This window comes from Zophobas morio, unplaced genomic scaffold (genome assembly GCF_036711695.1).
Source record: "Zophobas morio isolate AGI-343-1 ecotype UQ-CSIRO unplaced genomic scaffold, CSIRO_AGI_Zmor_V1 ptg000004l, whole genome shotgun sequence".
Taxonomy (NCBI): Eukaryota; Metazoa; Arthropoda; class Insecta; order Coleoptera; family Tenebrionidae; genus Zophobas; species Zophobas morio.
In genome coordinates, this window is record NW_026972109.1 from 579648 (window position 1) to 596031 (window position 16384).

A 16384-nucleotide genomic window follows, 5' to 3' on the forward strand; every position below is an offset into this window, starting at 1 on the left:
CGTTAACATGCAAGATTCGACCAAATGACCACAATAACAAGCTAATTTCACTTAATATAACCATTACACATATTTTGAAGTCACTTTTCTAGCCAGATTTTGTACCAACCATGGTTGTCGCATGGTTCCTGGTCCTGTTTAGTGTGCAGTCAGGTAAGATATTTGTTACTAAACATTCTAGACCTCTTGTCACCACTAAATCGTCTCTCACTTGCAGTTATATCCGACGAAGATGTAAGAGATTTTAACGCGTCGCGTCTGTTTAGGCTATTTAAAGATCTAGCGCAATACAGACCTAACGATGTCAACGACCACGACGTCACGTTTTACTTATTCACAAGACAAGAATCCAACGTACCGATACCTCTACAAGGAAATACCACCATTGACTTAAGCAAAAACAGCAAATTAATAATACACGGCTGGATTGACAACCACAATAGGTCGTGGTATCACCACTTAACAGACGCCTATTTGACCCACGGTGATTACAACGTCATCCACGTGGACTGGGGGAGGGTTTCTAAGTCATTTTATGCATCTTCAGCCGCTAACACTCAAATCGTTGGTACGTCATTGTCACAAAAATACCTTATCACTGACTTTATTAACAGGCAGATACGTGGCAACTTTCCTTCTAAATCATCAGTTTCCACCAAAAAAGGTCCACTTAATCGGGCACTCGTTAGGTGCGCATATCGCAGGCTATGCAGCCGATATAGTTGAAAAGAACCTAACCACCAAAATTAGAAGAATTTCGGCGTTAGATCCGGCTGGACCGGGTTTCAGCAGCGTGGTTTTGGGGTTAGAAAAACCACTGGTTCGTGAAAACGCGGAAGTGGTGGATGTGTACCACACTGATGGTGGTTTTCTTGGGTTGTTCATACCACTCGGATCTTTCGATGTTTATATCAACGGTGGCGTAAGAATTCAGCCCGACTGTAGATCAGCTCTTGGTAATTTTACCGCTGGATTATTATTTGAAGAACGTAAGTCAACTGAACAAGAGTATCACAAACCTTATTATTATTTTTTTTAGTTTATTGTAGCCACACCAGATCTTACGTTTATTTCACGGAGATTGTGGATAGCACTAAATTCACTTGTGCAAAGTGTGGTTCTTTGTTCCAGCAGATGCTAGATAGTTGTAATTTAAACAAGAAGTACGTGTTTGGGGCTGAAGATATAGACGAAACGTATACTGGTGTATGTTTTGTGGACACATCAAAATAATCAATAAATATAACTACTGAGATGTAGTAAGTTTCATTACTATGGCGTCCCGAAGCACATAATCCCACACCTGGATTGCCTGTGGCAATCGTAACACTTAAACCCAAATATACACGAAACGTATACTGCGTATGTGTGATACAACAAAAATAAATAAAAATAACCGATTTCAATGCGCAAACATAAACTTTCTCTTCTTCTTCTTGGGGGCCAGGAACGGCGCCGCTGAATTAGTTTCCAAAACGTAGATCCCTCTAGCGGTTGTTGGGGTTGCATTTCCGAACACAACCTCGTCGGTTTTATTGGCCAAAACGATTTTTCCTGCATCGCCAAATTTTGCGATTTTTGCCGTAATACCTTGTGTGTTAATACTTTCGATGAAATAGTCGTTGGAACGGGCGTGGCTGCAGTTGTCTGAAAAAGAACGACGTGAAAGTATACAGGATGGTTGATAACGCACCATCGACTTGGCGTGGAGGACAACCGGGTTGGATTGACCCATAATTCACGTAGAAGTCCACGTGTCCTATGGGTTTCATTATGCCAAAATACCCCACATCTGTGTGTATCACGTCGACAAAACTCGCATCGTGTTTGCTCAATCGGGCTTCGGCTTCTGAGCGCTCGAAGCCAGGTCCGGCTGCATCAGTGGCGGTAATTCGGGCGACTTTGTTGCCTGTTCTTGCGAATAAGTTTTTGCCGACGAAGCCTGCCAGGTGAGCTCCAAGAGAATGTCCTTTGGGAAAAAAACGGAACCATAGATGTAGATGATAAATTAATTACTTACCAATTAGGTGTACATTTTCTAGTGGAACTTTCAGACTTAGTATCAAATCGGCTATAAATTCTCCCACGGGTTTAATATTGGCTCCTGATACCGCAAAACTTTTGTTGGCTGCTATGGACCAGTCAACGTAAACGATATTGTGGGGACCCTTCTGGAAATACGCTTTTTTCGTTTCTTTGTACCATGGCGTGGTCACGTTTGAGGTAAATCCGTGCATTAGTACTTTCATTGGAAGTTTTTTATCGTCTTCGGGTAACTCATAATTCTCGTTTAAAACTATTGCCGTGGTTTGGTGGCTACTCTTGAATAAGTAGAAGAAGACGTGGTGTTTTTTGGCGTCGGCTAGGCAGAAGTCGACGGATGGAATTTTTTCCAAAACTTCGGGTGTGTAAACTGAAAAATACAAAAAGTTGGTGGTGTTCAAAAAACGAAGAGGTGCTTACATTGAACGGCGAACGGTAAGAAATGTATAAGTACTAATACGACACGCATGGTTTGAAATATCGTACTAAATTAATTTAGACCAGTGACTGACAGGAGTTATGACATAACTGAGACATGGACATAGTTTCGGACGAAATAGTGATAAAAGTCGCCAGACTAGTAAACATACAATGAGTAAATAATGAGGTCGTAACGTGATAAACGCTCAATAATAATCACAAATTACGGTACTCATATTGCTCTTCTACAAAAACTAGTAAAATTGCACTAGTGCGGTAAAGTTGATTACCGCATCAATAAAACCCCAGTCGTGAATAATAATCCTCATTACTTTCAATTTGGGAAAATTTAATCAATAGTCTGAACATGCTATTAAATAATGATAAAGAACATGCATGTAATAACGATAATCATGTAGGTCCAAACTTCACTATAGTTATCAGTCTGAGCACTTTAATACGACAAATGTTACTTTTCTTATCAGTGTTTGCACGTCTATTTATTGCTAAACCCATTTTGGCTGAAAATGAAGCCCGACCTAACCAAATTTAATTCCAACATGTCCCTAAACCCAAAACTAAAAACAACAACACGTGCAACTCGGATGACGTGTATCACTAAACAAATTACTTCAATCGCGAAATTTTGCACAAAATCGTAAGTTTAGTAAAATGTACTTACCCATTTGTCTATTTTTATCGCTAGTGGCACATGACGAACTAAAATTAAACTTTATATGTCGACACACATTTACCTCGTTTAATTTTCCATTCCGCGAAATGCTCACCTTACATCAGAATTAACGTGACTGTACAGTAATTCGTAGCGTTTCACTTAATGTAGAGGATCAAAGTGGATTCAGTTTAATTCATAGACCGTAAAATTAATGGATTGTTTTATAATCCAGTTCATCAACGAAGGCAAGTCGTAAAAGCATTGTTACGTGAATCTTCGTCAATCTGATTTTTACTTCCCGAGCGTAAGCAAAGGAAGTATTGTAATCGAGTCCGTCGGCCGACTCTCTACTTTTACGTTTTCTCGATCTTTCATGACCCCTAGAAGACGAAGAAATAGGTCTCCCATTTCCGTCTGTCTGTCCGTCTGTCCGTCTGTCCGTCTGTCCGTCCGTCTGTCTGTCCGTCTGCCGTCCCGGATTTTTATTAGACAGATAATCTCCGAAAGTACTCGACCGATTGTTGTGAAATTTTGTACTTATATTAAGAATATCATGTAGATGGTAAAACGCTAACCAAAATTTGTCTAATCATCCCCACCACTAATGCGATGACGTCACTTCAAAATTGTACATAGTAAATGGGTTTTCAATTGTATAAAATAACATAGTCCTACACATGTAGTTTACAACTCTGAATCGACTTTTCACCCGAAACGTCCAAATTTTTGGAAAAAAAATCAAAATTATAAAACAACATTTTGAAATTTAATTTTTAATCTGCTAACCAGAATGCTTTGAAATGTTACAGATGTTTTAAGGCTATAAAGAGCATCATAAATCTTTAGTCAAAAAATATTTGCTTATCCCCTCCAAAAACTTGATGACGTCAGCTCAAAAGTTTGTGGAATAAATCATATCTAAAATGTACAAAATATGATGAGTCTGTACTTGTGATCTATCACTCCATTCATATTTTTTGGATTTGCATATACAGAGTGACTCAAAAAAATTTATGAATGCGTAAATATATTTTATTGATTTAATCAGGAACTACAAAACCGAATGCTCTGAAATCTTGCAGATGTTTTAAGGTCATAAAGAGCATAATAAATGTTTAGTCAAAATATATTTGCTTATCCCCTCCAAAAACTTGATGACGTCAGCTCGAAAGTTTGCCGAATAAATTATATCTAAAATGTACAAAATATGATGAGCCTGTACTTGTCATTTATCACTCCATTCATATTTTTTGGATTTGCATATACAGAGTGACTCAAAAAAATTAATGAATGCGTAAATATATTTTATCGATTTAATCAGGAACTACAAAACAGAATGCTCTGACATCTTGCAGATGTTTTAAGGTTATAAAGAGCATAATAAATGTTTAGTCAAAATATATTTGCTTATCCCCTCCAAAAACTTGATGACGTCAGCTCGAAAATTTGCCGAATAAATCATATCTAAAATGTACAAAATATGATCAGTCTGTACTTGTGATCTATCACTCCATTCATATTTTTTGGATTTGCATATACAGGGTGATTCAAGAAAATAAACGAAAGCGTAAATTTATTTTACTGATTTACTCAGGAACTACAAAACCGAATGCTTCGAAATCTTGAAGATATTTTAAAATTATCATAAGCATGGTAATTTTTTGATCAAAACGTATTTGGTCGTCCCCCCTAAAAAATTTATAACGTCACCACAAAATTTTGCTGAATAAATCCTATCTAAAATGTACAAAATATGATGAGTCTCTTCTTGTGATTTATCATTCCATTCAAATTGTTTCGATTTGCATATACAGGGTGACTCAAAAAAATTAATGAATGTGTAAATTTATTTTATTGATTTAATCAGGAACTACAAAACCGAATGCTTTGAAATCTTGCAGATGTTTTAAGGTTATAAAGAGCATAATAAATTTTTAGTCAAAATATATTTGGTTATCTTCTACACAAACCTGATGACGTCAGCTCAAAAGTTTGCCGAATAAATCGTATCTAAAATGTACAAAATATGATGAGTCTGTACTTGTGATTTATCATTCCATTCATATTTTTGGATTTGCATATGCAGGGTGACTCAAAAAAATTAATGAAGGCGTGAATTTATTTTATCGATTTAATCAGGAATTACAAAACCGAATGCTTTGAAATCTTGGGAATATTTTAAAGTTATTATAAGCATGGTAAACTTTTGTTCAAAATGTATTTGTTCATCCCTCCTAAAAAAATTGATGACGTCACCCTTAAATTTTGCTGAATAAATCCTATCTAAAATGCAAAAAATATGATGAGTTTGTACTTGTGATTTATCATTCCATTCATATTTTTTAGATTTTCTTAAGAGGTGGTTCAAAAAAATTAATGAAGTCAATTTATTTTATTGATTAAATTAAAGGCAACACTTATTATTAGTATTACACCCCAACCAACCCAATTTGGTAGACACAAAATTTGTTAAAGGAAAAACTCGGTTGAAACATAAGGGTAGCACGCTTATTTACATCGACTTTAACATTACAGACCTGCATTTGTTTTATGCGTTCACTTGGTTCCGCGAATGTGAAATAGACATGTTTATAATCAACCAATTGTGAATTTCACCGTCAAGAATTAAAATAAAACCCAATGTTTTATATAATAAGCGGAAGTCGAAGCAATAAAACCGATGGTCGTTTTGTTTACAGTTTCTCTGTTTGACTCTCACGTATGCTGTTACGCCTGTCATCTTAAATTAAGAATGTTTATACATACACGATTTTCAGTTGCCTCTGATACGTATTGTTTCGTTATTTTATTGATTATTACAAATCAATATTCAAAACGACCCAATTCATTTTCCCGAAAATTTGAGAATATAATAATTTTATTCTTAGTATTACACTACATCTATCCCAACTGATATATGTGTCCTTGCAAAAATGTTGATGACGTCATCGCAATTTTTTTTTAAATTCCGACTACAAAAATGTAATCAGAAAAAAACACAATAGGCATGCAGTCGTCAAGTTTCCGACAGCGAGGGAAGTACTGTCTAAACTCTTTAGACCAATTTTTAAAATGTGTATTAGTTGCCAATTTTTGACACAAATCTAAATTATGCGTCACAATTTTCGTAGATGGAATGAATAAAGACATTTTTAAAAGTGTCAAAAAGTTTATTATTATACAACAAAGATTACAAAAAAACACACAATACTGATCTATTTTTACATAATTTATCGTCAAATGAAATCATAGATTTCAGTTATATTCTCAAAATCTGGATAGAGAATTCTCCTGTTTGGATTTTTCGACTTGCTGTGTTGCTGCAAAGCTTCAACGACGTCATCTTCGTCGATATAACTCATAACTTGCTTTCTGTATTTGCGCAAAATATTGAGTCTGTGTTTTTCCGACTTGAGGTAGATTTCAATCGCCGGTCCGGTAAACTTCCCGACTGCGAAAGGCGAAACCGAGTCGGTGATCACTAGATGGACCCCGCGCGACGTTGCATTAATGGATTCGCCCATGATAATCTGGGGCTCTTTTGGTGGACACCGTCCGAATAAATAGTCGCCATACGACGGACAAGGCCAGCCCCAAAAACCCAGTTTCGTCGTGATGGATTCGGCGAAGTAAATAGGCGCTCTGTGGTGGTTGCAGGCGAAAAATCCTGGAACGCATAATGTCGAAAAATGAACCTATATTTGAACCGAGACTCACTATTTTCGGCCCAACACCCAGGCTGGATCACTCCTCCATTGAGATAAAAATCCACATGGCCACTCTCCTCCACCGTACCTTGAATAAAAGCATTGGTGTGAAGCACGTCCACGAATTGAGCGTCCCCTTTGTCCAGTTTGTTTTCAGGGCTTACGGTGAGAAACCCAGGTCCTGCGGGATCCAGGCCTGTGATTCTCGGGACTTGGTACGGTCGCAGAGTATTGGCCACGAAATTGGTTAATTGTCCACCTAGACTGAAACCCACGAGGTGGATATCTTCGTTCCCGAACTCCCGGATTCGTTCGACCAGTTGGGCTGTGCACTCCCCCACGTGTTTGGTGTTCCAGACGGCAGCCGGGTAGCACGGACCTGCAGCTAAAGAGGCCCAATCCACGAAGAAGATGTTGAGGTCTTGGGTCTTCAGAAAATATTCTGAAGTGGTACAATTTACCAATTGGAACTTTATTGCTATTCATTACTCACGTTTTTTTATTTCGATCAAAACATTCAAGTACATATCCGAGTTATACCCATGAATAATAATTTTAGTAGGCAGGGCCGGATTGAAAGCGGTTGCAGTCAAATTAGAAACCCCTGGATCAGCCCCAATTCGGACACCTTCAGGTTCCTCGGGGTGTTTTTTCGAATACAAGTAAAACGTAACGTCGGGATCGGGACATAATCTACAAGAACCTTCAGTGTGATGCGTCACCACATGCTTATTCATACTCACTTATTTATAACTATTTTGCAACTACCTATGCTAATGGTGTCTCTAGGGGATAAAGTACCCTGTTTCGTGCTCAGGTGGTCATCTGCAGGAACTGTGATAACTTGAGGTAGTGACTTAACACCTGTAAACAATTATGACGATTTTGATAAACACGCACTTTTACTCACAATGAAAATACGTGAAGATCACAAAGAACTGCTTCCACATTTTTCGTCACCGAATGTTCGGGCGCATTCTTCACCTACAAATTTCACGGTTACAATTTAAAGAAAGTTTGGACAGAGAAAATATAACATCATTCACAACGATGCACAATTGTGATAATTACGTACGCACGTCTCGTTCAGGTCAATTAATTGCTATTCCGCTCGGAGGACGACTCGGACTGTTATCTTCTTAGATGTTTTGTTATAAAAATGGGAAAACTGGCGGTGGAATAACTCGTCGGACGAAATTGAAATTAGCCTACTTAATACGTCACGGAACTGTACAAAACATACATCGACTCAGTAATCTACAGGAAGTTGCTAAAAATCAGTAATACAATAAATCAGGCGTGTTGAAGTCGTTACGTCACGCTTTTCTTGCGATCATTTCACTACGGTAGCCCGCGGTTAAAACAAAATTAAGCCAGTCGAAATGACTCCCGAATTATCGTGGTCAACAGCGAAACACAGGAAAAAACATGTTTATGTAAACGTGTTTATCAGCAAAATTGATAGCAAAAGTTGCGAAAACGGGAAAAACCGTGCGCTCTCGGGTTACAAATGCAAACAGTATACACAGAGCTCACTTTTCAACGTTCTTCGGTCACTCTTGCCAAGGTCGTCTAGTACGTTTAAAAAGTCGCCGCTGAAGATTAAATTCGTGGAGTTAAACAAAGTATTGTTGTCATCGGTGGGAAGGCAAAGTACTCGTTATCACAAAACAGTGGCGTAAATAGCACCCCCGCAGACCCCGCAGTGCGGGGGGGGGGGGCGTCAATTAATAGCTATTTAACGAACAAGTTTGTTAATAAAGGCGATTAATAATCGAGATATTTTAACGAGCGAGGAACGAGTTTTTGTATTTTTTCTTTTTCTCAATTTGAAATTTTTCAGTTTTTGGATTTTTCAATTTTTTTTGTTTTCAATTTTTCGTTTCTTCAATTTTTGATTTGCAGGTTTTCTAGTTTTCATTTTAGATATGTAATAATAATTATAATTTTTATTAGAGTTGTTCACTTTTTCAATTTTTCGTTTTTGGAATTTTTTAATTTTTCGATCTTTGAATGTTAGTTTTTGGACTTCACATTTTTCGATTTAATTCGTTCTTTGATTCATTAATTTTTTCTCGATTTTTAGTTTTTCAATGTTTTTATTTTTCGTTTCTTCAGTTCTACAGTTTTGTCAAATAAATGTTATATAAATTAAAAAAAAGTAACAGTGTACTTACGGTTTATGAATCCGTTTGAATTTTTATCTTCGACATCGAAATTTTTGTGGAAAAATAAAACAAAATTGAATTACAATTTTTCGATTTCGATATTTCAGTTTTACAATTTTTCAATTTTTGCCTTTTTTAAATTTTCATTTTTACATTTCTCAATTTCTCTAGTAATCAATTCTTTGATTTTTCGATTTTTTCTCTTTCCAATTTATCGATTTTTGAAGTTTTCGTTGTTCCAATTTTGGGATTTTTCAATATCTCCAATTTTTTAATTTAAAATTTTTCACTTTTTTGATATTTCGATTTCTCGATGTTTCGATTTTTAAAATTTCTGATTTTTCGAATTTTGAATATTTTGATTTATCGTTTTTTTTTTAAGTTTAAATGTGTATTTCAGTTTTAAATTTTCCGGTTTTTCGATTTCGGGCTATTTCGATTTCTCCATTTCACGGATCTTTTGATGTCTCAATTTTTTAATTTCGATTTCTCGGCTTTTCCATTTTTCAATTTTTTATTTCTTCAAGTTTTTAGACTTTTAAAATGCTCTATTTTTCGATTTTGTGTTTTGTAATGCTTCGATCTCCCGATTTTAACCTTTTTAATGTGTATTCCAATTTTTCGATTTTGGAATTTTCGATTTCTTGCGTCCCGATTTTTCGTTTTTTCGATTTTAAAATGTTTTTAGTTTTCGTTCTTTTTTTCGATTTCTGGATTTTTCAAGTTTTCGGTTTCTCAATTTTTCAACATTTCAATTTTGAGAATGTCTTATATTTTTCAGTTTTTTGATATTTTCATTTTTCAACTTTTTAAATTTTGATTTTTCGACTTACCGGAAATCGATTTTTGGGTTTTTCAATTTTCCGACTTTTCAGTTTTGAGATTTTTCAATTTGTCGATTTTTTAGTTTTTCATTTCTTCAGTTTTGCGGTTTTTCAAGTTTTCGAATTTTTAAATATAAAATTTTTCAATTTTTCGATTTTATTTTTTTTACGTTCCGATTTCCCGATTTTAATTTTTTTATGCTTTTCAATCTTTGGTTTTTCTAAATTTTCATTTTTCCATTTCTCGATTTCTCGATTTTTCGACTTATTAATTTTGTGTTTTTTTTTAATGTTAAATTTTTCGTTATTGTAATTTTTCTATTTTTTAAATTTTAGATATTTAGATTTTTCGACATCTTGAATTCTCGAGCTTTTTTCAGTTTGAATTCCTCGGTTTTTCGATTTTCCAAAATTTCGATTTTTCAATCTTTCGACTTTTCAGTTTTGAAAATTTTTGATTTCTCGATTTTTCAGTTTTTGATTTTCCAACTTTTAGATGTTTCAAATTTTAGAGTTTGCAAATTTCAAGAGTTTTCAGTTTTTAATTTCGTCAATTTTTCGATTTGCAATTTTTCGTGTGGGTTTTTAATTTTCTTTATTTTTTCAATTTTCGGCTTTCAATTTTCCGTTTCTTTAATTTTTCATTTACAGTTTTTCTAGTTTTCATTTTAATTATGTAACACTCCTAATAATTATAATTTTTAAAGTTGTTCACTTTCTCAGTTTTTCGTTTTTGGAATTTTTCAATTTTTCGGTGTTTGAATGTCACAGTTTTTGGACTTTACAGTTTTCAAGATTCTATAATTTTTCGATTTTACAATTTTTGGATTTTCCAATTTTTCAATTCGAATGGTTTTTCTTCTTTCCCATTCTTCGATTCATTAATTTTTTTTAGATTTTTAAGTTTCTCGGTTTTTAGTTTTGCATTGTTTCAATTTTTCACTTTTTCGAGTTTTTAACTTCTCGAATAAACAAAATCGAAAAATTATAAAATAGAAAAATTGTAAAACTGAAAAAGTACAAAATGAAAGCTTCGGAAAATAAAAAAATTGGAAATCAAGAACTTAAAAAATCAAAAATTGAAAATGTAAAAAATTGAATAAACAAAAAATTATAAGATCCAAAGAAACATTGAAAAATAAAGGTAATGGAAAAATGAAAAGTTGTGATATAAAATCAAGAAAATGAAAATTACAAAATCGGGAAAATGAAAATATGGAAAATCTGAAAAATATAGAAATTGAAAAATTCCCAAAATTGCGATGTTGAAAAATTGAGATAGCCAAAAATTTAAAAATCGAGAAATCGAAAAATTTTTAAAATTGGAAAATTGAGATATGAGAAATCGAGAATTCCAAAAATGGAAAAATTGAAACACATTAAAAAATAAAAATCGGGAAATCGAAAATTTTGAAAATCGAAAAACCAAGAAATCGAAATCGAAAACTTGAGACTTCAAAAGATCTCGAAATCGGAAAATTCAAAATTGAAATATTAACTTAAAAAAAGATAAACGGAAAAGTCGAAAAACTAAAAAAATCGATAAACAGAAAATTCCAAAAATCGAAAAATTGAAATACAGATTAAAACATTTAAAAAATCCAAGTTAAAAAATCGTAAAAACAAATTCCATTCGATTTTCCGTTTTATCGATTTTGCAATTTTTTGTTTTTTTAATTTTTTCCAATTTTTTAATTTGCCGATTTTTCAATTTTTCGAAGTTTCTACTTTCCGAATAAACAAAATGGAAAAGTTATAAAATAGAAAAATTGTAAAATTGAAAACTCAAAATGAAAAAACGCAAAAATATAAAAGGAAAGCTTCGAGAAATCTAAAAACTTGAGAAATTGAAGAAACGGAAAATTCAAAAATCGAAAGATTAAAAATTGAGAAACTTAAAGATCGAAAAATTGCGGTGGAAAACACGAAAATTATTGTAAAATCTAAATATTGAAGATTGGAAAATCGAGGAATTGAAAATGTGAAAAATTGAATAAACGAAAAATTGTGATATAAAATCCAGAAAATGAAAATTAAAAAATCGGGAATATGATATAAAAAAAAATGAAGAACTTGAAACAACATCATTACGCCGAATATGTTCATTGCGCTACACATAACCTCAATTTAGTCCTTAATGATTCTGTTAAGAATCGATGGCAACAACATAACATTGAGATGAAAAAAAATGATAAGTGTGTTATAAAAAAAACTTTAAAAAAGTTATGCCCCACCAGATGGTCGTCGAGGTTTGATTCCCTAATTGCCATTAGATATAATCTCAACAGATATGAGCTGTAGATCTTCGTAAAAAAATGGATTCATTTGAATTTGTTGCTCTATTAGTATTTCAATGCAAAATTTTAGAAAATGTCAATTTGGTCTCAAAAACTTTACAGAGTTCAAATATCACTTTAGATGAGGCTTGTAAATGGATGGAACATCTAAAAGACAAATTTCAAAGTATGCGTGACAATTTTGAACAAATAATGGAGGAATCAAGGAAATGTGCTGATACCTGGAAAATTAACAATTCTTTTTCAAATAGACGTATAAAAAAAGTAAAACTGTTTCATGACGAATTATGTGAAGATACCGTTTTCAAAGATACCACTGGAAAATTTAAAACAACCGTTTTCTATCCTGCTCTTGATATTTTAAATATTCAAATTAAAGATAGGTTTGAAAGGGGGGCGCAGTGGAAGTTACCTACGCCACTGTCACAAAACATAATTTATTTGACTTTATTACTAAACAACAAAAGAAATATTTAAACTGAGGTAATAAAATTGTCGTAAATGTAACCCAGGGCAAATGGGGTTGTGTTTGAAGTTTCGACATAAAAACTTCCCCGGATGCTACAATACAGTCCAATTAAAAAATTATAGTTGTTAGAATGTAACGCACCTCTTGTCTACAAATTCCCCCATTACGGCTTTCGTCCTCCCCGAACACAGTCCTAGCAAATAACTGGCAATATTATCACACTGTAGTCCGACGAAACTTTTCCCGTTGGTGATGGACTCCGCGAAGTAAAGTCCCGACATCACGTGGCTACAAATAGGGGGATCTGCAACCAAATCGCTACATTTTTGGATAATATGCGAACTGCGGTCATACGAGGAGCTTGGTAGCAAGACGGCTGCAAAACACCCCCATTCATGTAAAAATCGACGTGCCCTAGAGCCTCAATTTTCCCGAAACTACCAGCACTAGTGTGGACCACATCCACGAATTGAGCGTCCGCCGAATCCAGCTTCCAGTCGTTGTTCAGGGTTGCAAAAAAGGGTAAAGCGGGATCCAGACCAGTTATCCTTGCCGGGACCACGTTCAAGACATTTTTGAGGTTAGATCCTGTGAAACCCGCTATGTGTGCGCCAAGGCTGAACCCCACTAAATGCAAAAAATTTGGATTTACCCCGAACGGTATCAAACTCACTGCTAGAATAGCAATGCATTGTCCGACGTGCCAGGTGTTTAAATACGCAGTGGTGTAGCAAGGGACCTCGGCCAGGGGCCCCCAATCGACTAAAATAATTGCGATTTCGTAACTCGCTACGTTTTTAGACGAATACGTACCTAAAATGACGTTGTACCCCAACTCCTGGTACGCTTTCTGGATGCTTATAATGGCTTTATCGATGATTAAACCCCCGTAACCGTGAATCAGGATTTTCGTTGGTACTTGGTTGTCGAAATTTTCGGGTAGTCGTACCTTGAAGGGGTCCAACTGGTGCAAACTCGTCCCGTTGTTGGAACGAGTGCTCAAAATGAACTTAATCATTTCGGTACTACAAGGTTCATTATAAAGTATCGGACACTCGCCCAAAACGAATTGCACACATTGCACCCAACACGACACTTCTAGACATATTATCACTTCTATGAACCACCTTATTACCATCTTATTTTCAATCACTTGGTCACTTCTTCCCGCCACATATTGAGAACCACACCAAGGAAACTGATAACGGCACAACTCGTTTCTTCAGCCATAATTAACACGAAATGAGAAAATTATCTCGTGCATCAGTTGGCTTCGATGGTCTTTAACCAAATAAAACGAAAGTTTGGATAGGTAGAGGTAGCAATGTCAAGTCTGCTGAATTCTAATAAGGATCATTTAAATGGGTTTAATATGGCATCATTGCTAGCATTATTCATATTTAAATAGATGTGTTTCGTAATTTTTTGGGTGTACTGTGCGGGCTGTCGTGATGTAATATATTACAATGATAAAATAATGATAATGGATTCAATCGGGCGACCTAACCCAATGCACCATGATATATTGTTTATTGACACCTCAATCGGTTTCTTAATTGTTTAAACAGATCTGAAGCTCGATGGTTTCTATTTTATCTCGGAACGTTAATCGAAAATTTGGAACAGGTTGTTAACGGTTCTAAAGTGATTAAACGTGAACCTGACTTGAAAATGACCCTTCATTTGCATAATGGAACTAAAACAGAGAATATTTAGGTTTCTAAATTGATTTATTAATAGATTCATCGGAAGTTTCCGCACCCATATTGGGTTATGCACATTAAAACCCTTCCCCTAGGGTCGAGGTTTCGTAATCACTCGGTTCCGTGGTCGTGGGTGGTTTGATTTTGGGAGCCTTAAGACAACACCTCTTGTCTCCTACAGCACCGACGTGACTGGGACAAAACGGTGGGTACTTATCGTGGACGCAGTACGATCCACTAGCCCTGCAATTTTTCGTGGATTTTGGGACTCACTGAAGATAATACTTACGTTAGAGGGGTGGAGTGTCCCATTGGTATGGGTATCCCGATTCTGTGACCGGGCCTAGGTCCCGTGGGACACCTCCTCGAACACGGCTCAGCCATTTTAACCGAGTCTTCCTGTAAACTCTGCGCCATATAACAGACGGCCCAAACGTGACTGCACAGTTGTTCATCGACTACAAACAAGACAAAAATTCGGGCTTCTGGTGACGATTACGAACTTACTGTCGGCGTTTTCACAGTAGGGCATAACGCGCCCTCCGTTGATACAAAAATCCACGTGGCCGCTTTTCCCAGCTTCCCCGTAGTGTCCAGCGTTGGTGTGAAGAACGTGGACTACGGCTGCGTGACCACTAGTAAGTCTGGACGACGACGCAATCAAGGGTCTGGCTGGGTCCAACCCTACGATTCTGTGTATTCGGAAAAGCACGTAGTTTGAGATTAACCCGCAAACGTGTGCCCCTAGAGAGTGTCCAATACAGGTCATTTTGTCTGCCGGGAAGCCACTATTTCGTAGCGCCATTAACAACTCCCCGGTACAGCGAGCCACAGCTTTGAGATTATGGACGGCTGCGCGGTAGCACGGTGGCTGGGCTAAGTTTCCCCAGTCCAGGATCCAGACGTTGTAGGACCCCTTGGCGATGTAAGCTACAAGTATCAATATTTGTCTGGAAGGTAAATTTAATCCAGAATACCGTCTCGTAGCACCGTCATGGGTAGAGTGTTGTCACCACCAGCGTAACCGTGGACCAAAAGCACGTCTTCTTTGGTGTGATCCCAGGCGCTCTGTCTCAACCAGTCGCTTTGGGTGTAGTCAACATTTTGCTTTTTGTCGTCGCTGTAAAGTATGAAACGAATATCTGGATCTGGGCACTTCTGCTTATAGTCGGTGGGTCTGAAAGAGCAGTCTCGCAGGGTTAGGTTCGACGAGCTAGTGTTGTGGAGGTAGAGCGCGTCCTTGATGGGTTGGTTGGGTAAAGTTGGAAGGTTAAATTCGCCCCAGCACGAACCTGTTGAAAACTATATATTAGTATTAAAAAAATGGCAATGACGTCACCGGTGAAAGCGCGCCAATTATTCAAATTTCGTCTAAAACGTTTTTGTATACTCACAAACGTAAATTACGATTAAGCCGGCACTGAACCTTTTGTACATCCTAACCTGTTAACTTATAAACAATGCAACCTAAACAAAACACAGCACTTGCTGTACACCGAAGAATTTAAAGACTTAAGTGTCATCATTAAAAATCCGGCTAGAAGTAAGTATCGAGTCATTCGCTTAAGGATAGCGGTACTGCAATATTTAAATTCGCCTCTTGAAGCGATTTTAAAAATCGAATTACAAGAGGAAAGCGGAAATTGCGTTCTGTGCCACCAGACAAGCAATAAACCTCAAAACAATCATTTTTATCGCAATAGAATCAAAACCACTTTCTTTCAACTAACGCTTGATTAAAATTTCACGAGTACATTCGGAAAATGGTACTGTTAGATAAAGAAAGTGTTTCGCATAATAAAGAGTCTGATTTACATTTTGGTTGTGGATAGTGTGATGAACCGATCTGGGCAATTCCGTCGTCCCACTTATGCTTTGTGGGTTTTTTCTGGTTGTGATGACGTTATAAACAAAATAAACACAGAAGCAGGCGCGGATCCAGGGGGGGGGGGGGGGAATGGGTGCAATTGCCCCCCCCTGACACACGACCGAGGGGCTTTATTTTGACCAATTTCAAAATTTTGAAATCGAATTTCATTTTGTAAATAGAATACAACCTCTATAATCCAAATTCACG

General features: G+C 36.1%; 3 protein-coding genes across 3 annotated transcripts; 1 reads left to right on the forward strand and 2 right to left on the reverse strand.

Moving 5' to 3' along the window:
* The first annotated feature begins 63 nt into the window (after positions 1-63).
* Positions 64-1248, forward strand: LOC135136743 (endothelial lipase-like). Its single transcript, XM_064066198.1, has 4 exons — positions 64-153; positions 218-568; positions 615-989; positions 1040-1248. Exons 1-4 carry the CDS (start codon positions 111-113, stop codon positions 1231-1233), a joined length of 963 nt encoding a protein of 320 aa, XP_063922268.1. The 5' UTR covers positions 64-110; the 3' UTR covers positions 1234-1248.
* Positions 1249-1343: 95 nt separating this feature from the next.
* Positions 1344-8331, reverse strand: LOC135133563 (uncharacterized). Its single transcript, XM_064062019.1, has 10 exons — positions 7884-8331; positions 7757-7830; positions 7590-7710; positions 7340-7539; positions 6857-7288; positions 6388-6806; positions 3146-3251; positions 2021-2413; positions 1694-1969; positions 1344-1647 (listed from the first exon to the last, which is right to left on the reverse strand). The coding sequence occupies exons 2-10, from the start codon at positions 7794-7796 to the stop codon at positions 1403-1405; spliced, it is 2232 nt and encodes a 743-aa protein (XP_063918089.1). The 5' UTR covers positions 7797-7830; positions 7884-8331; the 3' UTR covers positions 1344-1402.
* A 4277-nt stretch (positions 8332-12608) lies between these two features.
* Positions 12609-15992, reverse strand: LOC135133572 (uncharacterized). The gene is made up of 9 exons (XM_064062024.1): positions 15702-15992; positions 15285-15599; positions 14815-15237; positions 14597-14765; positions 14392-14550; positions 13418-13824; positions 12959-13366; positions 12746-12908; positions 12609-12696 (listed from the first exon to the last, which is right to left on the reverse strand). The coding sequence occupies exons 1-9, from the start codon at positions 15742-15744 to the stop codon at positions 12609-12611; spliced, it is 2175 nt and encodes a 724-aa protein (XP_063918094.1). The 5' UTR covers positions 15745-15992.
* Positions 15993-16384: the final 392 nt, after the last annotated feature.

Bases quoted from the DNA above. Each gene is read 5' to 3' on its own strand.
- LOC135136743 (XM_064066198.1), top strand. From the start codon at position 111: ATGGTTGTCGCATGGTTCCTGGTCCTGTTTAGTGTGCAGTCAG. The intron at 154-217 runs GTAAGATATTTG...TCTCACTTGCAG, and splicing joins CCTGTTTAGTGTGCAGTCAG to TTATATCCGACGAAGATGTA. The intron at 569-614 runs GTACGTCATTGT...CTTTATTAACAG, and splicing joins CGCTAACACTCAAATCGTTG to GCAGATACGTGGCAACTTTC.
- LOC135133563 (XM_064062019.1), bottom strand. From the start codon at position 7,796: ATGTGGAAGCAGTTCTTTGTGATCTTCACGTATTTTCATT. The intron at 7,540-7,589 runs GTGAGTATGAAT...AGGTTCTTGTAG, and splicing joins TGCAAAATAGTTATAAATAA to ATTATGTCCCGATCCCGACG. The intron at 7,289-7,339 runs GTGAGTAATGAA...GTACCACTTCAG, and splicing joins TTTGATCGAAATAAAAAAAC to AATATTTTCTGAAGACCCAA.
- LOC135133572 (XM_064062024.1), bottom strand. From the start codon at position 15,744: ATGTACAAAAGGTTCAGTGCCGGCTTAATCGTAATTTACGTTT. The intron at 14,551-14,596 runs GTAAGTATTATC...GAAAAATTGCAG, and splicing joins GGACACTCCACCCCTCTAAC to GGCTAGTGGATCGTACTGCG. The intron at 12,909-12,958 runs GTATGACCGCAG...ATTTGGTTGCAG, and splicing joins GTCTTGCTACCAAGCTCCTC to ATCCCCCTATTTGTAGCCAC.